Genomic DNA, 26931 nt, shown 5'->3' with positions numbered 1-26931 from the left:
GCTCTGTGGGGTCCCCACTCCCTGACTGCACAGACTAAGGGACCCTCGGGCACTCGACTGTTCCGCAGGCACCTGGGTTTCCTACTGGTGAAGACCTGGTGGTCACCCTAAAATGCGGCTCAGGAATGGAGCTTTTTCCAGGCCTGTCTGTTTGTATGCAGCGTGTTTGGCCAGTGTATGGTTGTTCGGTAAAGGCTAAGTTGTCCTCCAAGGTAGTCTAGGAAAGATAAGCAGATTTTCTAGACCAGTAACCATATTTAAAATTGATACGTGCATAACTGACAACTCAAGTTGGAGAAATATTGAGTAACTTCAGGAGAATACTGTTGAAATCTTGAATTATAGGTTACAATTCTGACACTTAGAAGAAAATAGTACACTGTTTTACTTGTGAAGTAAACTGATTTGGAAGCCATTGAACGACTGTAAGTAGAGACAGATAACTCTTTTCAGTCATTTTCTTGAAAAATCAAGTGTCATATTTCAGAGCCATTGAAAACCAATGGCCCAACAACAAACAAGTAAAAATATTACAAAAACTTTTTGATTAAAAGGAAAGAAAATGAAGCTTGGGTTATGCTAATTTTTCATCTGTTTCAAAAGCAAAATATGTCTTTCAGACAAAGAGGTAAAACAGCAGAGAATGCTTTAGGTTGTTTTAAGCCTGTTACTACATATGTATCATCTGAATCTACTAAAATCATGAGTTTCAAAATCAGTGTTTTGATTTACTGTTGGTTGGTGGAGGGAAGTTTTCTTGTTTTATAAATTACTAATGTGCTCTTAGGAAGCATCACGATGTGATTATGTAGTGGTTTTTTTAAAAATTGTACAGTGAAGGATATTTGTCTCAGTAGTACAGTGAAGAAAGACGTGTATCTTGTACACTGGTTTAAGCAGTAAAGGTTCCACTTTATCAGTGTAAAGATTTAATGTACAGTAGAAAGCATAAAGCTGAGTTTATTTAGATGTCCATGTCGCTGGTCTTGGTTTGGGATGAAATAGCTACCATCATGAACACTGGAGCAGAGAGCAGGTGTTTTCACTGAACCAGTAAAAGTTATTAGATTAATGTGATTTAGGGCCAAAATTTGACATAAACTGTATGAAAGGAATTAGTGCTACCAGCCAGTCATATTCTTTCCAGAAGTCCTCTTTGCTAATGTGCATAGCATATTCAGTTATGGTTCCCAGCAGTGAGGGAGGGAAGTTTGGCATGCTTTTCCCCGAGGAAGCCACATGCAGCCCCTTGTGATATGTGTTCCACTCTGATGCTGACTAAACAACATGCATTCTTCTTTCACTTTTACAGGCGGTTTGCTATACACCTTCCTTCCCTGTCACAGCAGTAAGAAGCATCTTAGCTGTAAATATTTTTAGACTTAACAGACCTATCAGGACTAACTTCAAATGTGTCTAGCAATCTTCTAGAGTGTTCTCATGGTTAAACTAACTGTTCAGCTCCTCCAAAGTACATTACGTGCACTGTGTAGACCATGAAGATGATTCATACTCTATTACTGCAACTGTTAAGGTGAATAGTGGTGGTCTTGTGTGAGGTTGACCATAGCACATAACAGTAATAAAGAAACCAAAAAAAAAAAAAAAAAGCTAGAGCCTGTTGAATAATGTGTAAAAAGTTACCCGTTCTTAGCAGTGGAGAAATAGTTTGTGAAACCATTAGTGTGAAGCATAAAGACATTTCACAAAGCTTATAATTACCCATAAATGGCAGCTACTTTTGTTTTTTTATGTCTGCTTTACATCCGCATTAGCAATTTTAAAACGTAGAAAACATTTGATAGTGAGTTTTGCTTTGTGCAAGGTCTGCTGATCAATGGTGTGTCTGAACCTAGTTGACTAGCAGCTGGAATATCATGGCTTGCTATTTGCCTTGTTGACGATGGGCATCATCTCTGTCTATCTTATTTTTGCCCACATTAGTGAACAATAGACTAGGTAGTCTATCAGCCTCAAAAGTCCTATGAGTTCCTGGCTAGGCCAGGCTCTGATAGGAGTCAATGAGTGAAAAAGCTCCTTTATCAGGACCCCATGGGAGGATGAAAAGCTTCCTTGGGTTTCTGGTGTCACAAGACGCTCTCTGGGACTTTGCAGCCAGAAGAAGCAGTCTAGGGAGTGTAGCAGCTCTTTTGGGTAGGCAGCAGCCCTTTGGAGATGTTAACCAGGCATTAGAAGAAAGAGCTGGACTTTCTGTGACTGAGGTGGAAATGATGGGTATTATTAATTCCTTGAGACTGTACCAAATTTGCTGCCTTGCCAAGCATCATTGATCTAGTGGGAGAGTGATTTTTCCAACAGATATTACCTTCTGATTGCTGACAACTTCTTTGTGCCTAAGGGAAGAAGAGAGCTTGCTTGGCTCCCCTTCTGTCTGAATGATTTCAGTCAAGAAGAAGAGAGAGAACCCACTTTCTGCAAAGTTTTGTGTCTTAAGTCCTTTCTACTCTCTAGCAATGTGAAGGTTTTCCAGTTATGGAAATTAGGAAATTCAAGTTGTATTGAAGGCCATACTTTCAGAAAGATGTGGCTGAGCTGGTATAAACATATCTGGAGAAGCCTTCCACGCAGGAATGATGCCAGCACATCTATGACCTGTGTGAAATGACTTGCAGTCTGACGTCTCAGTGTGTGCGTTTATTCTTCTGCTTATTTTTGATTAAATGTGGTCTTTTATGTTAGAAAAAGCAGATGGAGGTTTTGAATTGCAGGAAGGCAACATGAAAAAACAAAAGTGTGTTAAGATGTATTTATCTCTTTGCAATGTAACAGAGAACTTGATGAGTGGAAATTTCCTGTCAGAAAAATGTGAGAACTTTTAAGATGTTAACAGCATCATTAAAGAAAAAAAAAGGGCAACTTCCTCCTTAGAAAGGTTCAGATTATTATCATTGTTTATCTTTCAAGTTAGTATGAAACTGCTATGGTAAGTCCTTGAAGTGCAAGCAGTAAATACTGAACTAGCAATTAAGCAGTAAAATTGCTCTGAAACTTTTGGAGAAAAATTTTGGGGTCAGTTGCACTGTTTCCTCCAGATCTTCTGTGTCTCTAAGACATGCAAACTGGGGCTCTCTAGTCTGGTTTAGTCATAATAAACCTTAAGGGGTTTTTCGCCTCCTCAGACCCCTTGCCTCAACTGAAAAGTCGGTGTTCACTGTCGGCTGGGGTGATTCACTCCTTTGACTCCTTTCTTTTGACTCTAACTTGTTTAAGTTTATGGAAAGCTGATGTATGGCTGTCTGCCTATGGTAAGCAGTAGTTGAGTAACGCTCTGTTTGAAAGCCCTCTTTTCCTTCTGCATGCCCACTGAAGGTTTGTGCCCAGTTAGTGTGTGCTTCAGCAACTGAAGTGCCCTTTCTGGTCAAGGGAGAGTGGGGTGCCCTGAAGGTCATGAGGAGGGCTAGTACAGGAACAGAGCCAGACAGCAACTTCCCGTAATACGGCGTTTCTGTTTGTGCGCTCCGCCATGGGCTGCGGAATGCCGGGAACCTTTCCATAGTTAATTGCAGTTAGGTGTGTTTTTAACAAATCCGAATCAGGGGTTGGACTAGATGACCTTTAAAGTCCCCTTCCAACCCAAACTATTCTATGATTCTAAACGCTGCTTTCCTTGAAGAGGTTTTCTTAAAACTCCCTTTCAGTCAGACTGAAGACAAACGCAACCCAAGTGGCAGCACTTGCAGTCCCCAGTCCCTCCTCGGGAGGCCAACAGGAGCTGTAGCAGTAGACATCTACAAAGGCAGGCTGTGACCTTGTGCTACCACACAGTTTGTTCTCGTTTTGTTTTAATTAAACTAATTTAGCTGGCAGAAAGTCAGCTTTACCTAGGTGGTAGTCCTTGGTGATCTGAAAGGCAGAGAGCCACTACCTTCCTTCCAACTGAGGAGTGCGAAGCAGCATCAGGAGTTGCTAGGGTTAGAAAATCAGGTTGTTTACAGACCTGCGTGAATCAGTCAGCAGAAGTCTGCAGGAGAGCAACAAGAGCGGTCAGAGATCTACAACTCATGACGTGTCCAATTAAAAAATAAAAGTTTTTAAAAAAAAAAAAAAAGTTGCATGGCTTTGTAGCCTCAGGTAAATGAAGGCTATTGCTAAGAGTAAGGAATGGTCTGTCCTCCAAGGGCAAGGTATAAGAAACAGCAACAGGCTTCAGTTGCTGTGGGAAAGATCCGAGCTATCACGAGGAATATTGTGCTGCCAGTCAGGCCAGGGAAGCACTGATGTAGACTGCGCGGGGAGTTTGCTGAGTCCCCACCACGCAGGTTGTTAGGACCGTGTTAGATAGACATGGGCTGGGGGTGATGTCGATAAAGGCACATCTTTAGCGGGGGCAGAGTGTGGACTAGGTAGTCTTTTCGTCTGTCGCAGTTTCCATAATGTGGTTGCTGGTGAGCCAGCCTGGCTTCCTGGGTACTGAGGATGCGCCTCAGGGGCTTCCCCTCATGGTTGGGGTCCGCACAAGTTCAGATGCCCCAGCAGCGAGGATTTCTGGCATTGCCTTGCTTGAAAGGAATGATTTTCCTGGGAAAAGCGCTGGAGATCATATCCCAGTGTTCTTGACAATGTCTGAAAATATAAATTTATTTGTAATCTTAGAAGTCAAATGTTTAGATGATTTATTTTCTTTCCTTAATCCACACAATTCTAAGGTAGATGAGGGGGAGTTTGCCATTGTAGTACAAAGACTACAATACAAAATAAAATCAGAAAAATGCACATAAGTAGAAAGATGTCACCATGCTGCCCCAGAGCAATACGTATTTATATCATTTGGAAGGCTCTTCAGAGACAGTGCTGTCTGTCACTCGTACTTTGTCAGATAACTGGGAATTCTACTTTATAGTTAAATATCATGAACATCTGCTTCTGGTTATCAAAGAAAAACCCTAGGTCAACCACAGATTGTGACACCATGTTTCTGTGAGTCATGTAAACATGCTGCAAACAGCTGCTTGGCTTCAGATAAGAGCGAGCCACATCTGCCTCACCTGCCCACAAACAGCTCGGGCCACACCCCACATGCAGTTTTATGCATCAAAACAAAACCTGAAGACCACCTCGAATAAAAACCGTTTCTGTACGCATTTTAACTCTTAGGGTTGCAGAACACCCTTGCTTCAAGGTTCACTAGAAATCATGCTGGTTTTTTTTCCTTCTTCTAATTGAGCTTAGTTTTGAATTTTACATGCAGCTGGGTGTGGATTAGCACTTATTTTAAATTATTTTGTCATGTCTGTTTAATCTAGAATAGCCTTGTTGTGCTATTTTCAGTGCTTTTTGTGGGACAGAACAGGTTAAACAAGTTCAGGTTATTAACCAGCATCAGGACTGACCAACTCTCATGGACGTACTTTCGATTTTTGTCATATTCCTCTTTTTTTTTCTCTTAGCACTTATGTTAAAACGGGAAGTACTACTGTCCCTGTGGTACAGACGAATCAGTAGCACAGAGGAAGTTAAAACAATAGCGTGAACTATGCATTCTTAATCATATTTCTTTCAGTATCAAAAGATATCTGGGTACAGTCAGATGAACTAGTAAAAATATTTTTAATGTTTTCATTATTACACATCTTTTATGCAAGGATTCTTATATGTACTGTAATACTTGTGCATACATTTAATTGAATATGCTACTGACAACTTTGGATAAGAAAACATTTTTAAATATGTGAGAAGAGAATAAGATTCAGTGACTTTTGCCTGTGTCAAAGTTTTATTGAAAAGTAAATTCCTTAGACATTTTGGAAATTTCAGCTCTCTTAAATAAGTGGTTGATTATCTGAATCTGATTCAGGTCCACATGAAACCTTTTGGAGGACTTCTATGAGCATATGTAAGCGCATAGATAGATAAGTAAGCTTCGACTACAAGTTACCAAATTAATAATGGAAGCCAAAGTGCTTTTATTTTTTTGACACTGTTTGCATAACTTCACTGCCTTCCTCTTACGTTTTAAAATAATACCCAAGATACTCTGTTCACACAAAAATGTTGCTACTTGTTTGCTGACAGAAACAGTATTAGACCCATTCATTCTAGGTATCTGGGATACTAAATTTCTAAAGTGAATCTTCTAGTGATCCCATGGTTTCTTTTTTTTGTTAGAGCCCTAGGTTTCTGTACATTTCACATAATTTCTTTTGCTTTTTGAGACTTTGTGATCATCCCTTCTCACGTCAGAGCGCGTGTGAAGTGAGTCTCTAGGTAGCTTGGCTGATGTTATTGCTAGCTTTTGATGCACTCGTCTTTTACAGCCACAGCTCTGGTAGCTCTGTTCTTAGGTAGTGAAGAATTTTAGTCATTTTTAATACTGCTAGATTGGACAATTCCTTCTTTCTTGCTCTTTTTCATTTTGTAGCAATTTATATATCTGTTGCAGAGTACCCACAAAATTAAGCTTATCAAACCCATGAGATTTTAAATCCGTTCAATTTACAGGCTGAAGTGAAGTCTTCATCTTTCTTTTACAGAAATACCTTGCCTGGCCTTACCAAAAGCTTCAGACACTCAAGATTTTAACATTTTCTATCCTACTCTGTTATTCTTAGTCCCTCATATGCCTCAGAACAAGCTGTCTTTGCTCTGATGCTGCTTCATTTATACATGACAGCTGTAACAGAGAGCCCAAGACATTCTTTCCTTTTTTGTTTTGCGGTTGTTTTTTTTTTTTTCTTGTCCTGGTTTAAGAAATGAGAGGAAACACTTGAAAAAATATTTTTATCATGTTTCACTTCCCCCATGGCTTTTAAGGTCAGTTCCAGGGTGAGTATTTTGTGTCACTGGTTGCAAGGTTCAGACATATTCTCCCTTGAGTCAGTGACAAAAGAGCTAGCTGCTGAGCATGGTGTTCCTGTAGTTCATCTCTTTTTGCTTGGGGGGGATTATTTTCCCTTTATGTCTCTCAGTGGGTGTTGCAACTGCTAGAGTATCATCTCTAGTTATCTTTTCCTGTTTTCATCTGCTCTAAGGAAGTTCTGCTATACAAACTTATTACGTCAAAATAGCATTCTCCTACTCAACAAAATGTGTATTCTGTTTTAAATTCCACCTCACCTGCTGACAGCAGTGGAAAATATAAAGTGATTTTTTTCTTCTTGTCTTGTTAGAGTTGCAGAGGCAAAAGTTGCTGTGCAAATTAACGTGAACACCCTGCCCCAGCTCAGCACTCCCTGTCTGTTCCATGAGTGTATTGTACACGCTTACGTTCAGACATGATCTTTATGCCTCTTCACAAACGTACCCGCTTTGCAGAGCAGGGACGGACACAAGCTTGCAAGGCTTTGCTCATTTGCAATCCTGAGCTACCAGTGGCTCTTGCAGCTCTGGCCTGGGGTCCTTTCCAGCTTTTTATATCAAGGATAAGTGTGTACTGAAAACTGCTCAGCACTGCCAGTGCAGGCATCAGTCATTACATAGCTGCAGTCATTAAAAGTGTCTTTTTTTAACTTGCATATTGAAAGTGTGTCATTTTTTAGACCCCTTCCCCCACCTCCGTAAGCAGGTACAATTAGCATGACTTAACTTCTTCAGATGACATTTAAGCAAACATTCTTCAGCTGTTACTTGCTGTGGACTGGGAATATACAACTATTTAATTACCAAAGTTCACTTGACCCGTGGTGGCTTGTTAAACCCTCATATCTTGGTCATGTGTGGCTGAACCAGGCTAATAGTTTAAACAATTAATTGCGGAGAAGCAAGATAAGGGATTGGACTAACCTGATTTAAATCTATGATAGAGTTCAGAGGTATTTCTGTCAGTTCAGCTGGCAGCTTGACTAGACCTTGAGCTGCCGTAGTTTAATTTGCAGTATATTTTGAAGCTGATTTTGTTTAAATCGGTACAAAAAACTGTGGGTGTTCTTATTTCAAGTTAATTAGGATAACTTTGGCTGAACTTCCGTTAATTAGGAGCAAGTTTATGCTAAACTGAATACATTATTCTTATGCTGAAATAAGAATCTATAAGAAAACCTGGCCATTCCTGAACCAAGCTGATTTTGTGGGAGATGAGATTGTAGTGATTTATTTCCTAAATCATAAATAGCTCATATATTTAACTATGTTTCTATGAAAACAAACTGCTCTAGTCCTTTTTCAAATATGTGTTTATTCCAAAGTTTTGTAGAATACCCAAAACCAGTATGCCTTCTAATTTCTGAAGTCATCTTCCCTTGGTCTCTCAGTGCCTTTGTCTGTAGGAAGTCCTTACGTTCTGCCACTGTAGCATTTACACATTATATTGTAACCAGGGTTTGAACTCTGTCCTAACAGCTTTACTCTAACTCCATCCTAGAGCATGGGAAATGACCTTAGTCTGTCTGACACTGTCTACCCTCTGCTTTATGTTGTGTGCTCTGTACAGTCTGTATTACTACTAGATGAGCTCCGTGCGAGCAGTGGGTGTCAGGGTTTATCTGTGCATTTTTCTGTCAACCCAGAAAGAACATTCTTCGATTCTTGGATGCTGAAAGAGATGTCTCAGTGGTCAAAAGCAGCTTCAAGCCAGGAGATGTAATCCATTACGTGCTGGACAGGCGTCGCACCTTAAACATTTCTCAGGATTTGCACAGCCTTCTCCCTGAAGTTTCCCCAATGAAGAATCGCCGGTTTAAAACCTGCGCAGTTGTTGGGAATTCTGGCATCCTTCTGGACAGTGGATGTGGAAAAGAGATTGATAGCCATGACTTTGTAATAAGGTGAGTTTTCATCTGCTGTTGAAGACACAGCCTGCTATGTTTCTTGGAGAAAACCTCGGAGAGGTGTTTTAATCTGAGATATAGATTTCAAGAATTATCTGAAATTACTGTGGTACAGTATGCTTCACTGTGTGATTCCTCAAGTTTAAATACATGCCCATGTTGTTGACAAGAGGATTGTTTTTACAGTGAAAATAAAACAAGGGCCGGAGGAGAGAGGTTCATGTTACTTATTTTTGCTGTTTGTTGTTTTTATTCCAGACAAAATATTTTTATATAAGCCTTGGTAGAATAAATGCAAAATGTTTTCTCTTTCAAAATTATTCTTTCTTAGCTCTTGGCCAATAAAGATGGCCTATGGTAAATTACTACATTACATATGTGCAGCATGGGGTAAAATTTCAGTGTGATGTGTTGATGTTGAACCAGATAGCTACCGTTAAGGTAATTGGAAGTCACACGTCTAAATGCCTTCACAGCAGTCTAAAAATGTATTGCTGCAGTTTGGGCAAAAATGTTGATATGCTTCACTTTATTCATTCTTCAAGCACACACAATAGAATAACTTTGGACTTCACATATCAGTAGGAAATAAAGCAGCTTGTGACTTTAACATCGAAGCGTTTAACATGACCCCAACAAACGTCCACCCTCAGTGCCTGCTGGCCACCAGCCCGGCCCCAACATTGAAGCATGGCCTCATTTGACAGCCTGGCATTATGTGGATATAGAGAGGGTTGGGCAAGAGATAGGTCCTTTTGGTTTTGAAGCAGAAGTTTCAATTGATTTAGTTTGAGAAGGGTGAAAGGGCAGAAAACAGAAGGGCAGTGACAGAAAATATAAAAACAGTTGTTATTGTGAGTTATTTGGTTTTTCTTTTCTCACCTTGAAGAAAGGTGGTGGCAAAAAAATATCACGAGGATATGTAAAGGAAAAATTGTAGTTTTTCAATACATAAAACAGGATTTGGACAGGAAAGTTGTATTTTATTTGAAAGGTGCACTAGCAGGTGGCAACTGAAACAATAACACACCGCTCTTATTTTCCTTATTTATTTAGCTTGTACCGCTGGTGTTTCAAATTAGCATACTTATTGCAGAAGAAATCCTAAAGTAAATACCACATTTTTAAGGAACAGTTAGCCTATGGCATGCTTTTGTGCTCTTTCACATGTTAAATGGGATTCATGTAACAGGACTACAGAAAAATTCAGATACTAGATTTTCTAGATTAAAATTTTCTTTCAGAAGGCAAGGTACATGCTTAAATCATGTGTCAAATTTCTTAGACGTCGTCTCCATGCTCCTCCCCGTGTTTTAACTAGTCATGAAACTAGGTGATGATATCTAATAGGAGATTTTAACTAATTCAAGCCATGTGCAGTAAAGATAATATTCTTAAAGGTTTGTGTATGAATAATAGAAGAATGGTGAAGTTTAACAGGAACTTCATCAGGAAGTTACTGTTGCCAAGCGTTATTTAGACTGGAGAAACCTCTCTCATGTGGCGCATGACTAGTAAAGTGATCAGTATAACAACTAGTTAGTCTGATGATACTGTGGATAATAATTGTTATAAGGTTCTGGGAACAGAATACTTACCCTGGCAGCCTACAGAGAGTTTTGATGCAGTGAAATTTTTGAATTTACAAATGGAAGTTAAACCATTTTAGAAGTTCATAGATTATTTCATAGGTTAAAGTAAATGCTATTTATCTATGTGTGTCTGGATGGGTGCATAGGTACATAACATCCATTTAAAGTAAATAGCAGTGATTTCATTTTTATTTTGAGTTAAAGAAAAAGGCAAAGCATTCTTCAGAGTTACAGTTTTCCACATTCCTCTTCCACTTAAAAAAAAATAATAATTGTACGCAACGTGATTCGCAATCTCATGGTACTGGCATACGCGGTAACCACTCACCTCTGTTGCTGTTAGGATTCTGGCATTAAAACGTACCGTGGCACTCTGTTACCCTCTTTGCTTTCAGATGATTTCTCTAGAAGTAAAATGCACTTTTTCTACTTGCCACCTGATGGTGTTCTGAAAAGCAGTTACTTTATGTGCTGTGTGCAGCTAGGTGTATAGGCTGATGAACAACATCTTTGTGGAATCTCCTGATGTGGAGTGCATTATGCCTGTGTGCTGTGACAAGTATGTCATACTACTTTGGTTAAATATATCATCCAGTTGATTTTGATAGTATTGTATGTTCTTTCTGAGATCTGAAACAAAAGCCTGCGGTTTTGACAGTTATTTCTTAGAGCAGGCGTTCTAATGTTAGATCTAACACCAACAGTACCATTAATTTAGTGATAAAACTGATAGCGAAGATCTGTGAAAGTGAAGAGGACACAACAGCCATCCAGCAATATTTGCATTACAGTACAATAAACTCAATAACCTGAATTTTAATGCTCCTATAAAGGTGCTATGAAGATGTTTGTAATAACTGATAAAAGCACAGAATATATCCTTTATTAAGGGTAAAGAAGAATGTCAGTGCCTGGCGCTTCAAGTAATTTAAGTTTGTTAGTATCTGTCAATATCTTTGAAAGTCATCCAAAGTTTCTAATAACTGTCCGTCTTCCTTTGAGACATACAGCATATTCGGTGCCTTCTATATAATAATGCCTCTCAAAGAACATTGATCCAACAGAGACGCCAGATAATCAGAATACTTCCAGTATGAAAAATGAGTAAAAATAGGCACCTAAACTAGAGTCAAATAATAAGCATGCCTGCAAGCCAACATATAATTCTGTCAGCAAATTTTACAAATAAAACAATACGATTCTTCTTCGTTAGACATCTCTGAAAGTGCTTAAATAATTGTCATTTCTGCAAGGAAGGTAATATCTTGTCAGCATAAGCAGATTTACTGTATTTACTGAACGTTTTAAAGTGGCTTGATTTTAATTACTTGATCACATAAGACCTTACTTTGTTCACATGGCATCAGAAATCAAGAGTCTAGGGACATATCTTCTGCTAGCATAAAATGGATTAGTTCCACAAGTTTAGTGAAGTCATGCCTATTTGGACAGGAGAAAATGTGACCCATCTAGTTAAAATGGGAAGCAAGGAGACACTTTGCTATTAAAAAAAACCTGTGCTAACTATGAACTATTTCGTGTTTCCTTTATTCCTTTCCTTTTTACCTCTTATGGTTTTGCACCCTGTTAAGTGACTGTTAAGCCTTGCTCCTCTGCCGCTTTTATAGTGGTGAGCTAAAGCGTGCTGCAGTTTGATACTATACTCAGAAAGGGTCTGAAGCATTCCAGAATCTCTGATTCCATAAAATAAATTAGAATGAAAATATGACATAATCAACCAGATTACATTTAAGATGTACAAATGGCACAGTGCTGTTGCAGGAGCTGGTTTTTTTTGCTCATGGTACTGTTTTCAGCTCGCTCTTTTGCTGTTGGGTCAGATATATGGTGCCCACTTCCTGTGAGATTTAAACGCAATATATCTTATTCCCCCATTGTCTACGCTTTCTCATGCTGAAATTCTCACACTAGGGCTGTGTTAGCTGTTACGCCCTACAGAGCAGGTGAACTTATTATAGTAAGTGGTACATTTTGAAATGCAGTAGTTACAGTTGTATTTTTCAGGAAGTCCTGTGTATTTTGGGTAAAAGTAAAATAGCAATACTAAACATTGCCAAGTAATAACTTTCAGATTCCTGGAATTACTTCTGGCAGCCAATAAGTATCAAAAAGAATTCAGTTCAGCTTTGGGTTCAGAATTTGAAAAATGACAAAGATCAGAAGAAGTTTTTTTTTGTTAAATTAATGGAATTCAGCATTCATGAGAAGTATTCAAAAGCAGAGGTGAAGTAGAGTTTTGGAGTTATTTGGTTAAAAAAACCCAACCAACCAAACAAAAAAACTCCCCAAACCTAGTAAATAATCTTGTGTTTTTTCGTGTGGTGACACTACTTCTGGAAAAGCCACTTTCGTTTCAGTTAGCCTATATGGAGAACAGGCCCGTTGAGTGCATCTGTTTGACTAGCTTAGGGCTCCTCTGACAAGGAAAAGCCATGAGAGGATATTATTTACTTCTTTCTTTGGATTGAAGTACCTAGTTTAGAGTTTACCACTCTTCTTTCTCCTGTTGGAGTGTTTTCCTGCTAACTGTGTCAGCACCCAATTTTTAACTTGGCAATTCTTGTGGTTAGTGGGGTTGACACAGAAAAAAACTTGTAGTCCTTTAATAAATTTGTTGGTTTATTCTGTGCAAAGAGGAGGATAATACGTTTTACTTCCTGCCTGACATCTTGGTTTTGTGGGTGACCAATTGTGATATGAGCAGAAGACACCGTATCTGTTCAGGAAGAAGAACAGGACAGACCTCCTAACCATACCATGGAGTTGTGGTTGCTCATTTCAGGGGAACAACTTAAATTTCTCTGCTAATACTAATATGTAAGCAGAGACTGGTAGTAGCTGCTTATCATCAGCTCATAGGAAAAAACAATTATAAATTTATCATAATAAAAAGATTTAGGATATTAATGTACTTATATTTGGGAACTTTTGGGGTTTTTTTTGTAACTGCTATCAGCTTTTATGTTCAAATACTTATTTAAAACACCTTGCTTGGAGCGTAACCATTGTGCCAGTAGAGCTGGATGCTCAGAGCCAGCAGATCTCTGGAAGGCGAAATTGCCAATTTAACAGACTTATTTTAAAACATAATTCTTCCCTTAAAAATTACTTTTGAATACATCATGACTATCTCATTAGACCTTTTTCAGCTCTCAAATGTGGCAGCTCTGTTTTTGCCCTCTGTCTCTTCTTACAAATTGTTACACTACATTGAAACATTAAATGAAAGCAGAAGAAAGCCAGAAAGCCGTCATCTTCAGATGTTCTTGCTCAGTGATTTGGCTGCCTGAGAAAGGGGGAGTACCTGTGTAGCTGTTGGGTGTTTCCAGTCAAGTTAGATATGGGTGGCCTCCACCTCAGGAGAACCTTGGAGAACGCCTGACTTCTTGTGGCCACGTTTTCCCTTTTTGACTTCACCTCACGGCATCTTCAGCTGATGGAAGGGTCCTTGCATGACTGCTACTCCAGGAAGCCCATCATGGGGCAAGAGCTTTTACAAAGATGTCTTATTATGGAGCTGAATCTCTTGCTCAGTCAGTATGTAGCACCTGGTGCCATCTACCCTAGTGGGCCACAGTACTGGGTACCCTCCATAAGCATTTATAATTCCAACTGTGGTGCAACTTCCCCTTTTTTTTTTTTTTTTAAAAAAAAAAAAAAAAAAGGAAGTTAATCCTTAAGTAAGTGGTAGGGGAGGAGATTTAAGGACATAAGTTTAGAAGGCTGAGGAAGCATGAGTAAGAAGTGACTTCTGTAAACCCCTGTACAAATGATCAAAGATTCCAAAGTGGTTTCTTAAATAAATAGGTGTTCTATGAGCATCCAAATGTAGAGCACATAGGGTTAGCCTGACTCTTTCTATAATTATCTGGAGATAAAAGGATAAAATTATTTAAAGTTTGATTACTCCTATTGTTGGTAGTACAGAGCTTTCAATTTAGTTATTTTCTGAACAGTTTCAAATGTAGGAGAGCTTCACAAATCCATTTGTTCTTTGACTTCAATTAAGAAGTCTGACAATAGTCAGAACAGTCTTAGTCTAAACATTGCCTTTTTTGCTGTTCTCCGTTTCTCAATGTTCAAACAACTGCTTTTTTCTACATTCCAAACTCACGACCCCAAAGTGCTTCTCTGAAACAATGATCTGATCATTTTGCCTGAATTTATTGCAAGGATAATGAAATTTTTCCAATTCTTTCTGTCCTCACGGTGTTGCAAAACTGTTCTAAACTTTTATCAGCAACAGTTCTGTGGTATTTTGATAATTGCCCTATAGAACATGCCCTTTATAGACAGTAATGTGTAAAGGTATTTTCACATAAAAGAGCAAAGATACAGGTATTCAGGAATCTACTACGTTCTATTTCTCAGGTTTTCTTACATTAAAATATCATTCTCAATATTTTACTGCTGTAGTTGTGTTTTTTGGGTTTTTTTTCCATATGCAACAAACTTTCAGTGATAGAAATTCCTTTCTTTATTTTGGTGTCAAAGTAATGGTATTGGAAAGAACAGTAAAACTCTGTAATTCATGGGTGATGTTGCAGCGAGGACTCAAAGAGGTAAATAATGTGTTTTGCCACTGTTTCTAACTTAGACCTTTTCTGTCACTTCACTGTGCTGTGTCAGTTGAGGATAACTTTCATTTCAGTCACTGGTGTTCAAGAAGATGCTGGGGAGAAAGAATTTAATGATTGTCAGTGTAGGTTCTAGTTTGGGCAACAAGAAGTAATGGAGTTTATTATCAGATGATGCTACAAAAATATGTCTTCTAACTAACGTGAAATCAGTCATAAATTTAGGATTCTTGTGGACTTGTGTTATAAAAGTGGCTGTCAGGTCAATAATGGTATATTTTACATGGCACATCTTAAAAGACAGCTGTGATTCCTGTGTGTGAATAGAATCCATAATTAGGCTGTACCTGAGCCCCTACACAGCTTGCATCTCTCATGAGACATTCTCTATTGTGCCACGTGGAGGATAAGAACTGGGATGAAGAGGGATATGTCAGGGGGATTTCCTGCTAATCCAGATCCCTACAGTTAATTTGAAGCAATTTTGCTTATCAGGAGGCAAACAAGTATACAGGACATGTGAGAATCCATACATTTTAGTAATCATTAGGTTTGGCAGGGGGAGATAGGAGGTTTGTGCATGGTTTTTTTGGTAAATCTCTCTTTTTATGTGTATGTGAAAATTACCACATTGCTGCTGTACACGTTTATTTGAAGAACCAGGTGAATGATGTGCTACATATACACAAGTATTAGTGTGATGTGCTTTCTGCAAGTAAGCTGGGTAGAGAGTACTCCAACTGTTAGGTTGTCTACTGCCTTGAACTTAACTTTTTTCTTTTTAAGTCCTGTGTGCTTGAGCCTTGAATTTTACTTTCACATCCAGGTGTTTCTTAAAATGTCAAAAATCTTTGCATTCAAGACTGCAATATTGATTCTTACAGGAAACTGGATATGAACCCGAACCTGAAAGTTTGTAGGCTATTCAGGAAAGAATGTATGTTTTTGATATTAGTTTAGGTAATGCCTTATGTTTCAGAGAGGTTTAATCTAATTTACATTTTTTGGCTTCTCGGAGTGTATGTGGTTAATATTGTGTGATGGGTATTTTTTGCTTTGCTCTACAAGGAGAAGATATTAATGAAATAAAGCACATTTTTACTGCAGTTTTGTGCAGCTTAGGCTTTAGAGTGGTTTCTAAATACTTATTTCAACCTGTAAACCTCAAGTGCACAGATTGTTAAAGGATTAATAAGTGTACAGATTCATGGTCAGTTCTTGCATTATTACCTTATGAAGAATATTCTTTTAGTTCTCAATGTGAAATAAAATAGAAATAGTAATCACTTCTACTTAAGCAAATTTTTATGGCTTTTATTTAAAATCAACTTGAAAATACCAATATATGAATACCTATGAATATTACGTATTGGACATTTGCGTTCATATACATGAACTGTATGTTTATTAGTGACCGAGAAAGTTCAACTGAATCTCTGTGGAATAACTGACTTCTCACTTAGTGTATTTTTGTGAATATGACTTCATTATTTTCTTTGTTAAGCTCTGTTCTCTAGAAGACTAAATATGCTGTGGATGTGTTTGGGCCATAAAGGTGTCACAGCAAACCCACAATCAACCCAGGTTGATTGCTTTGATGTAAGTGCGGTCTAGCAGCACTTACTCCACTGTTCTTTTCTCATGGCATGCAACTCCAGCCATTGGCAGTTTTGTTCTTTTTTTCTCCACAATATTCTTAATATATCCCACTGTAAGTAATATATGCAACAAGTATTTGTGGAAGAAGCAGGTTTTCAATCACTGAGACTTTCTGATCTGCGTGTCTTAGCGTCTCAGTTATTCTGCAGATACCGAAATATTGTGTGATACCTCATGAACTAATTTTTCCCTTTTACCCCAGATCTCTCTTTAGTGATAGCATTGCAGTGTGTGTTCCTTTTGAAAATCTTCTATCAGACTGAAAGCTCGTGCGTGGGAACCTCTGCATTTTTACTATGAATATTTTCTATATATATATTTGCCTTTCAGTGTCATGATTATACACCGATAGTATGTAAATTAGGTGGCCCTGTAAGCTTACTTATTACCTAAATCAAAGAATTGATGCCTGATAAAAGTTTAGATTAGTTACCCTGTTGAAATGGCTGCACTGAGGTTTTGGATGTGGTCCGGGCTGATGTCATGAGAAGAAGAGGGACTGCAGCATCAATTCGAGGTGTTTTGTATATTATTGCCTATGACAGTACCAATCACACAGATTGTGAACATTGCCCACTTATTTGGGTTTTTTCCTAACCCCTTCTCCCAGATGTACCAATCTTTGTCTCATTAGACCAGTTTCTGAACACTTCTACCGTGGATAGTGCTTAGAAGAAGTAAGGGAGCAAATAATGACTCTATTTGCTAGTTTAGTGGAAGGGAAAAAGGAAGGAGCTAGAGCTTCTGATTAAACAATATTGTATATAAAAAATAAGCTTGTTAGTTTTAAAGAATACACTTACAGTAAGTTTTTTTATGAAAAAAAAAACAAAGGAATTTACAAAAGCAAATTAATTTTGCTGAGGAAAGCTGCATTTCATCATTTTCTCTGGAAACAGTCAATAGCTTGGGCTCAGGAGAATGAGGTTTAGAAAATTTTATATAATGTGATGTATATTCTCAATGCTCATATTTAAAGCTGTTTGCTTAATTGCTGAAGTCAATCTTCAGTGCTATGTGTGACTGTTAATTACAACCTGTTCTTGTATTCTCAGTGTTAGTAACCTCATAGCAAGTTTGTTCTGCTCAGCTTTGGCCCGCAGCCCACTAATTTGCGGATTGACTGACATGAAGGTAATACTGAAGTTGTCTTAGAATGAATGGAAGGTGATGGTCTGTTGCAGAAAATTGTGAAATTGTTTTGGAGTCAAAGTGTAAGCAATCATATAGGTGCAAGGTATCAATAACGCAGCATGTGAGAAAGAGGAAACTCAGTAAATTATAGTCTTCCATCTATTCTTCATGATGGATTTGATATAGCAATGACAGCTTAAAAAAAAAGAAAAGTAAGGTTTCATTTGTTGTGTACAAATTTCTAGGCACATAATGATAAAGCTCATGGTGCAGAGTCCTCCTCACTTCCTCATCGCTGCTGTTTCTATATTCAGCATTCTATGCCTTACAACAAATGAGGTAGAATTAAAGAATATAACAAGAGAAGGATATTGCATTGCCTATTTCAAAGTTGCTCAGTTAGTAGGCTTCTTAATTTGACTTAAAGTAAGTTTATGTCTCTCTGAATACGAAGTTTTCTTGAAAGAGGTTTGAGAATTGACAGGAGATCATTGATGTCTGCTAACAAAATAAACTTAAAAATTCCAACAACTGTATGAAACTGTAGCATAGCATAAAGATGCATTAGAAGTGAAGATAAAAGCTCTGAAACGGGTAACAAAAGCTATTTACATATAATCAGGTGTATTTGCCAATACACAATAGCTAGCTTTATTAGTCCTGAAACATAAAAGAAAGATGGGGACAAACTTTTTAGCAGGACCTGTTCTGATAGGACAAGGGGTAGTGGCTTTAAACTAAAAGAGGGAAGATTTAGACTAGATATAAGGAAGAAATGTTTTACACTGAGGGTGGCAGAACACTGGCACAGGTTGCCCAGAGAGGCGGTAGCTGCCCCATCCCTGGCAACATTCAAGGTCAGGTTGGATGGGGCTCTGAGCAACCTGACCTAGTTGAAGGTGTCCCTGCTCATTGCAGGGGGGTTGGACTAGATGACCTTTAAGGGTCCCTTCCAACCCACACAGAATCACAGAATGGTTCGGGTTGGAAGGGACCTTAAAGACCACCTAGTTCCAACCCCTCTGCCCTGTCCCCTCCCACTACACCAGGCTGCTCAAAGCCTCATCCAGCCTGGCCTTGAAACCCAAATTATTCTATGATTCTGTGTTACCTTTCTATAAAATTTTCTTGAACTCATCTGGAAATATAAATTGTCAGGTACTAGCAGTTTAGGGTAAGTGTTACAGTTCATCACTAGCACATAAACTCTTGAACTCGTATGGAAACACTTCTGACATACCTGCTCCATTTACTACCTACTGAAGAATGTGCTGATTTTAATTGATGTGTTTTAGCAGGTGTTTTATATTTTCCAACGTTGTGGATAAGTATAGAGTAAATATTCAATATTGACACTTTTAATTTAATGAGCACTAGCATCATTCTTTGAAGAAAGTAACCTCTAAGAAAACGAGAAGTGGCTTAATGAGGGTAATATTTTGTAATTTGGTCAACTACAACTAATTTAGCAGTGTTTATTTCCTTAAGAGAACTAGAAATTTGTGCAGAGCTTGTCTTACATTCGTGTTCTACTAAAACAACAATCATAGCAGTGTACTGCTAAGAGCATCTAGTTACTTCGTTGAAAATGGAGCCTTTCAAAGTGCAGATATACTTATTACATTGTTTCAAACTTCAGCACTGCTACTAATCCATATTTATACAACTGAATTTTCAAAAGACCAAAGGTTAAGATCATATGTCTAATTTGAGACACTAAAGCACGAAAAGTATGGCTAGTATTTTAAATAACTGTTCATAGACAACCCCATTGTTACTGAGTGCATTTGGGTTGCTCATTTCTTTCTGAACTTACACTTGAAAAATCTGAATATGCAATATGTTAATAATTTATACTGCTTATGCTGCATGTCTTTCTAAAATACAGTATTTGATATTAAGCGTACTACTGATGAAACAGTAATGACATGCAAGGTAGGTAGATCTCGTATTTGGTATGCCTTTGATGGTTTTTTTTTCAGGATTTAGGTGAAGTTACGTTTATATGCTGGTTTCAAACTACATACGGTTTTAAGATTTAGGCACTGGTGCTGTTGGCAGATCAGAAAGGAGCTGTCAAAGGACATGGAATCATATTAGAAGCATAAGGCCTACGTCATGTGTGCACACTTTGCATATGGCTTACAGCTTTTTAAACGAGGTAGTGCTGGTACATGGGTGCTTCTCAAAGTCGGACACAGAGAGAGCAGGATTTTCAGTGTCAAGCTCTGTCTTATGTTTGTAAGTAACAGATGTCATCATGTGGATGTATGTGTGACTACTGAAGGAAACCCTGCTGTGCAAGAATCCTGCATTACGTTGTGCAGTGCTTTAAAAGAGGTATTTTCAAGAGCAGCAGTAATTCAGTGAATTTGATTGGTTGACTTTAAGTCCTTCGTTTGATTTTATTTTTTTTTTATTTTCAGATTTTGACAATTCCAGGTTAGAGGCTCATGCATTAAGGTTTTTAGAAACAATTTTCAAAGCCAGTATTTAAATCAGTGGGAGTTTTTCCTCTGCCCTAACTACCATTTTCTAAAATATATTACTCTTAGCAGCCTGTAATACATGCAGATGGTTTGTGGAATAGATGTATGAAATGCTGAAGAAAGTAAATCCAGTTCCTAAGCAAACTTACATCTGCCCACATGGCATCAGAAACTTGGGGACAGCTTTATCTCCTAAGAATATACAGGCTTTATGGTCTTCAGAACATTTCTTTCTGAAGAAGATAGGACCACTTCTTTAGCTGATAATTACAGAATGAAAATGATGTTCTGAGGAATTAGTATTATCAGTCAGGACTACGTCATCAGTTGGCGTTAATCAATATCGCCTTGCTGACTTCAGTTATATATGACATTGGAGATCTGGCCATTAGAACATGCTAAGGGGTAAGCTTAAGTAAAAAGTTTACTGTACCAGAAAAGAGTTGCAGAACTGATAGAATACTATTTCTATTAGGAATATAATAACATGCAAATGTTTTGAAAGGCCTAGTTCTGACATTGCTTCTTAGCATCCTTCGCCTCAACAGAACAGTTTGTTAGTATTGAAATTTGAATTTTGTGAAAATACTGTGTCAGGATACTTAATCTGCGGTATACTAGCTACCAGCTAATTCACTGAGGATGTTGTGGAGGTGATTTGTTTCAGCCGAATCTTACTGGTCACTCAAATTACAATTAATTTCTGAATTGCATTTTGTCACCCACATCCAGTGCTGCCCATTGAGAATGCTGCCTCTGTGTGATTACATATATATGCATTTCTATAACTGAGGTAAAAAACTGCTGAACAAAGGCCTGATGAGACCTTTGTCTCAAACCTAGAAAAAACCACAAAGCTACTTCAAAATTAAGGTTTGAAAATGAGACGTGAAGGAGCAATGGAAAGATTAAGAGTTTTTTCCCAAAAAAATAATTTCTAAATTAAATGAAAATACTACATTTCAAAATATCCAATCAGCTGCGGTGATAATACCAAAAAACAAAATACCAAAAAACTCATTTAACATGGGGTAAAGTTCATTTGTAAATCATATCTAAACACTGTATTGTAAAAAAAAAATGCAATGACTAACCTCTGTAAATTATACCTTAATTGGCTGGCGTGGCTTCTTTTAAGGGTGTAAGCTGTTGGTAACATCATGACAAATGAACACTAATGAAAGGTAATAGGTGTTAGAATGCATACTCTTATTCATAAGTGCTACTCTAGCTGTCGATGCATTTTAAAGCATGATGACATGGTTTTCAAATGTACAAAGACCTTTTTTTTTTCTCTTGCAGCGTTATGTACATTTAATGTTTTTAAAAAATTTGTCTAATGAATGTCCAATTTGGGTAGAATGCTAAGTATTATCACACCTATTATCACTGGTATTTTTTTCTCACGTTAAATTGAAACGGGCTTGCATGTTCATTTTCAGCTTTCCTTTCATGCGCACATTTTTCTGAGTTAATGTTTCATATTTATTTTCATTTTTCCATTAATTTCTTCCTCTTCAGGTGCAATCTAGCTCCTGTGGTGGAGTTTGCTGCCGATGTGGGAACTAAATCTGATTTTATTACCATGAACCCATCAGTTGTACAAAGAGCATTTGGAGGCTTTCGGAATGAGAGTGACAGAGAAAAGTTTGTGCGTAGACTATCCATGCTGAATGACAGTGTCCTTTGGATCCCTGCTTTCATGGTCAAAGGCGGAGAGAAGCATGTGGAGTGGGTTAATGCATTAATCCTTAAGAATAAATTGAAAGTGCGAACCGCCTATCCATCACTGAGACTTATTCATGCTGTCAGAGGGTAAGTGTCTGGAAAAGACTGGTCTGTCCTTGGCACAATGAAGCTCATAACTAGAATTCTTAGCTGGCAGAAAAAAGCTCAAGTAAAACGTTAAAAGGAGTATGATATTTCCATTATTGTTGTAATGGATTGCATTTATAATAAAGTAAGCTTGTTTGGTAATAAATGTCATCCACTCATTTAACCTGCTCTAATGCAAACAACTGAAATGCATTAGCACAATAATTTTTCACTTTTATGTACAAAAATTTTTTATGATCATTATAGCGATAAATTAATGAAAAAATATCTGAATTCAAAGGGTATCTGTGAGTCATCAAATCAGGGTACAATGAAAGTTCTACATGTCTTCTTTTGGGCAAGACTATGGAGATAAAAAATACAACGCTTGATCTTTGGCAGTTCAAAAGCATTGATCAGAATCTCTGAAAACATTAATGTAACCAGCTGTTAAAAAAAAAAAAATGCATTCATGCTTTGTGCAGAGACTTTTTTAACCCCATAATTAAACAAGACTGTCAGATGGAGGTTCCAGTGTCTTTCTCACTACAATTAAGAGTATATAGGTATGCAAACCATTCAGAAGGTTATGGTAGTGCAATACCTGTGAATTGTGCAGTGAATTATAACAGTATGATAATACTCAGCTTGAGTTCCTTGAACTGTCTGCTGTCTGTTTGTGGGGCTTTGGGAGATACCTTAAAGTATTGGTGTTGGCTTGTACAGCAGTTACTGATCATGTATCTGCCTAAACAGTTGTCATTGTTACAGCAGCAGAGTTAAGATCAGAGGGGATGTTTGAACTGTTACCCCAATCTAGTATAAGAGTATGAGAATAAAGCTTAGAAATATGTTGTTCTTCAGAATATTAGGACTTTTGAATATGCTTTTTCTCCTTCTGCGTGTCTCCAATAGATTAATTGCGGTATTTTTCATGCGGTAGACTTCTGGCACTGGAAAAAAAAAATCTATTTCCTTTGGAATTTGGAAATCCTTTATTTTTTACCGAGTTGCTCAGTTTCCATAGTTGTTTGGCCAGTTGTTTTGTTATACGTTACACTTTAGCTACTTATAGGCTTTGATTGTGTTAAAGTTTCGAGTATTCAAAATGTGTTATAGACACACGGATAGCTGTAGTGCTTTTTTGTAGTGTTTTTTGTGTGTGTATAAATCTGAACAAATAAGATTACTTCCAGTTTACAAACAGCTGTTCTCAATTCCGTCTGCTAAATCTGGGCAAAATTACCAAAAGTGAATGGTAGTTGAGAATGTGCAGTCTTTTAGTTGGCCAACTTGAACGTCCTTTAGGGGACTTTATCTTAAAACAAGAATTAGCACCTACATTGTCCCTCTGAAAGAAAGGCAACAACGGCTTTGCCATCGGAATTGGTGTTGAAAATTTAGAGTATACTTATTTCAGATTATACGTAGCGGCGTCATCTGATACGACTGTATAAATTTGTCAGGTTGTTGAATCTGTGCTCTAAATTTTGTTTAGTTAGTGTTGTCCACTTCAAACTTTGTTTAATCACCTCGCTTCCCCTTTTTTGTTCTTGTGGGAAGTAACTGAGTATCATTGTGTAGTCTTTTCTGGTTTTTGTTTTTGTAATTTGAGGAAGAACAAAATAAGAAAGCAAATTTATTTTTGGTCTAACTGTTGACTTCACAAAATGAAGTGCATGAGTTGAACATGTCTTTGTGAGTCAAGTCTGGAAGTGATACCGTGAGCAGTAATATATTTGGAGCAAGTATTCTTTAGATTTCTTAGGTGGCAGTCTTAAAACATCAGCCCATAATAATGAGGTTTGTGTCAACAGCAAAGTTAAATCTAGGGAAAGAGTATAATCTCTTTACAGGTTGAATTGCATCTCTCTAAGATCGGTTAAGTTTAAATGTCAAATGGAATAGCATGGTAGTATGAGAAATCAATAAACAAAAATTGTTCTTAAATTAAAATGTGCCTGAGCTAAAAAATAATATTCTCTACAAATAAGTAAAGTAACTTGAAAAATAAAGTAAAATTCAAAGCTGCATAAGCTGATTATGAAATCGGTCTGTTTTGAGTAGTAAGACTTGTGGAAGTTTAAGCAAGTTACAATGGCTAACTTCAATTTGAAACTAATGGACAGCTAAGTCTGCTGCCATTTAAAACAATGCATGCAACTTACATACTTAGTTTTATGGAAAATCTTCATAATATTGTGTTCTATCCATTGTATTATCATATATTTGTTTCAAATTCAATGTAAAGTGATGATTTATGAGCCTCTGAAGAGATGCTACCTAAAAGGAACTCCTATAAAACACTCCTTGTTTTATGAATCAGAACTGTTTTTGTGAATTCATTATTTGATATATATTTTTATATATAGTTGATGCTTTTGCAAGCTCTCTGCTTGCAAGCTTAAGTCTTCCTGACCATGTTAACAGTGATGACTTAGTGGAGGCCTGTGGTGCTGCAAAACGGAAAGCGTAAAATAAACAGAATGTGAAGTTTGCTGTTAGTTGAATGAGAAGCAAAAACAGGAAGTCTACCCACAAAACCTGCATGTTAAAACACACAGTAAGACCTGTGCGGAGCATCTAACCTCCTTCATAGAGTGCCTAAGCATATGTGCAAGACGATGAGAATGCAAGGCTTGTGCTATATAAGCTTATGCTAGAAGGCTTATGCTACACCATGCTTATGGTTGGACTAGATGATCTGAAAGGTCCCTTCCAACCTAGACAATTCTGTGATCCTATGATCTTTCAGCCTGTAAGAGGGAGATGGAGTTGGATTTGTTAATGAAAGCATGATAAGGAAAGCTGAACCGTAAGAAGCAGTTTTTGTAGATTGTCTTACTTTACACAAGGAAGGTGCTTGCATCTCCAACCTTTGTTTTGTAGACTGTGAGCGTTCTCAGGTAGTTGTATCTTTGTGCTCGAATGTAGCTTGATGATTTTTCATTAAAGGCTACAAAAGTTTAGAGCAGACGCGTGAATGTAGCATTTGCAATCACTGTCCTGTATTAATACTTCTAACATCCCCCAAGTCCTCTTAACCTCCATACAAGTAAGTATTCACTTTAGTTTCCGGTTTCTTGCCTTAATAATTCCAAAGCATTCTGGCTTTATTCTTTATTTAAGTATGAATATTTTTCATTAAGTAATAATTTATATGAAGATAGTTAGAGCTGTTTTAAATTAGAATTTAGTGGTAAGAGAATCAGTCAAGAAAGTCATTGTGGGTCTTATGTTGCTTTTTGTACCTTGAAACGCTCCCAAATTCATAACAAATTAAACACAGTGACATACTTGTTAGGCTGTGCCAAAGACACACCACCAAGATGGTCTACTGAAGAACTGTCCTCAACTTGAAAGCATATTCTTATGGAGAAAAATACGAGGTGCAATTTAATGTTTAATAAGCTAAAAGATTCCATTAAGCTGTTTTGGAAGACTTAAGCACCCATGCTTTTTCTCCTATACCACAGATATACCTATAGACGTGGTGTACCACCGGGCTATGCCATATCCATATCATTCAGCTGGTTAAAATAAGGCTTTTATTTGAAATTTTAATGTATTATATTGCAACTACATGTCTTCATAATGTAAAACTGTAAAACACAGGCCTGAAAACTGCCTAAAAAGAGAAGTCTATCCTAAAAAGTTACAATTATAAAGTTATATTTTTTACTGGGAAAAAAACCCAACCAAATGCCCAGCGTAAATTTATATTGATATCAAGAGTTCTTTGATTTAATGCACCTACAATTTTATTAAAAACAGTGTATAGCAGGCAAAATCACTTAGTAACTAATCATCAGTAAAGTTCAGTTCATAACTCCAACCTGACATTAAGTACTAGTAGAGACGTTTAATGCTGAAGTATGTAGGCTGATGGCCACAGTTTGGAAAGTAATTTCTCTATTCCTTTTTCTGTGTATCACACTGACAAATTGTTCAGACAAATTAGGTTTTTCCTTCATCACTCTTTAAAGCTTAAGGCATAGGCATTTTCTAAAGATAGAACATTAACTTTCTTAGAGTTTTGTTCTGATCTAGTGAGGCCAAATTCTGTATTCGTACTCACTGTTTTATGTAATAACATGGCAGTTTTGTTGCAATCACATACGGCACTGAAATTCTGTCTCCTATTTTTCCTTCTCCTTTAATGAAATAAACTTTCTGAGCTCCCCGTAGTATCTGGGAGGTGCTTTTGATCAGAAAGTAGAATAATGATTGCATTTGGAGATAATTTTGAAAAACTTTATTTTTTCCTGTCCATTTGTGCACTTTTTGGGTCACGAAAAAGGTAATGTGGTGTTAGAAAACGAAATTGCATTTTTGCAGATTTCATGCTGTATTAAACTTCTGTGAGTGATGAGTACTTCTCTAAAATCTCAGAGGGGCTTGAAGTTTTAAAAACATATTATGTAAATACTAAGTCCAACATGACAACTGCTTTTTTAATGAGTAGCATATCTTAAATGGCTGTTGGATTCAGATTTTTTACTTCAGTAGATTTAGATAAAGTGGTTTCCTGTGATAATTTATTTTCTGTCTTTTGCTTTTGTACTTCTTGAGCAACAAGTTTGTATTTCAAGTTAGAATACTGGATTGGGAAAGTGATTTGGGGGCAGATGCTTGATTTTTTTCAAAAAGTGTTTCTAAAAGCTGTTTTATGGAACTTAAAATGTAATTGTGCACATATTATTGACAAAATAATTGCGGTAATTAATATGTTAGAGAGTTCAAGATGGAAATAAAATCTATAAATGAAGAGCTTGACTGATTAAAAGGATTTACTTGCTCTCTAATTCCACTGCCAGGAAGGTTAATTATAAAGTAATTATAATGAGCAAACCACAAAACTTTATTTTTTCTTAAATTGAATTTAACAACAGATTTCAGAAACCTGGATTTGTTAATAGGC

General features: G+C 37.3%; 1 protein-coding gene across 1 annotated transcript in view; it reads left to right on the top strand.

Annotated features, from left to right (window-relative positions):
- ST8SIA4 (ST8 alpha-N-acetyl-neuraminide alpha-2,8-sialyltransferase 4) overlaps window positions 1–26931 on the top strand; it is a 55399-nt gene that overhangs the window by 6619 nt on the left and 21849 nt on the right. Inside the window, exons 3-4 of the mRNA XM_074570378.1 lie at window positions 8463–8720; window positions 21717–22010. Coding sequence (XP_074426479.1) covers window positions 8463–8720; window positions 21717–22010 — 552 coding nt within the window. The remainder of the gene's footprint in view (window positions 1–8462; window positions 8721–21716; window positions 22011–26931) is intronic.

The sequence above is a fragment of the Larus michahellis genome, chromosome Z (genome assembly GCF_964199755.1).
Source record: "Larus michahellis chromosome Z, bLarMic1.1, whole genome shotgun sequence".
Lineage (NCBI taxonomy): Eukaryota > Metazoa > Chordata > Aves > Charadriiformes > Laridae > Larus > Larus michahellis.
This window is presented reverse-complemented; position numbering and strand designations above follow the sequence as displayed.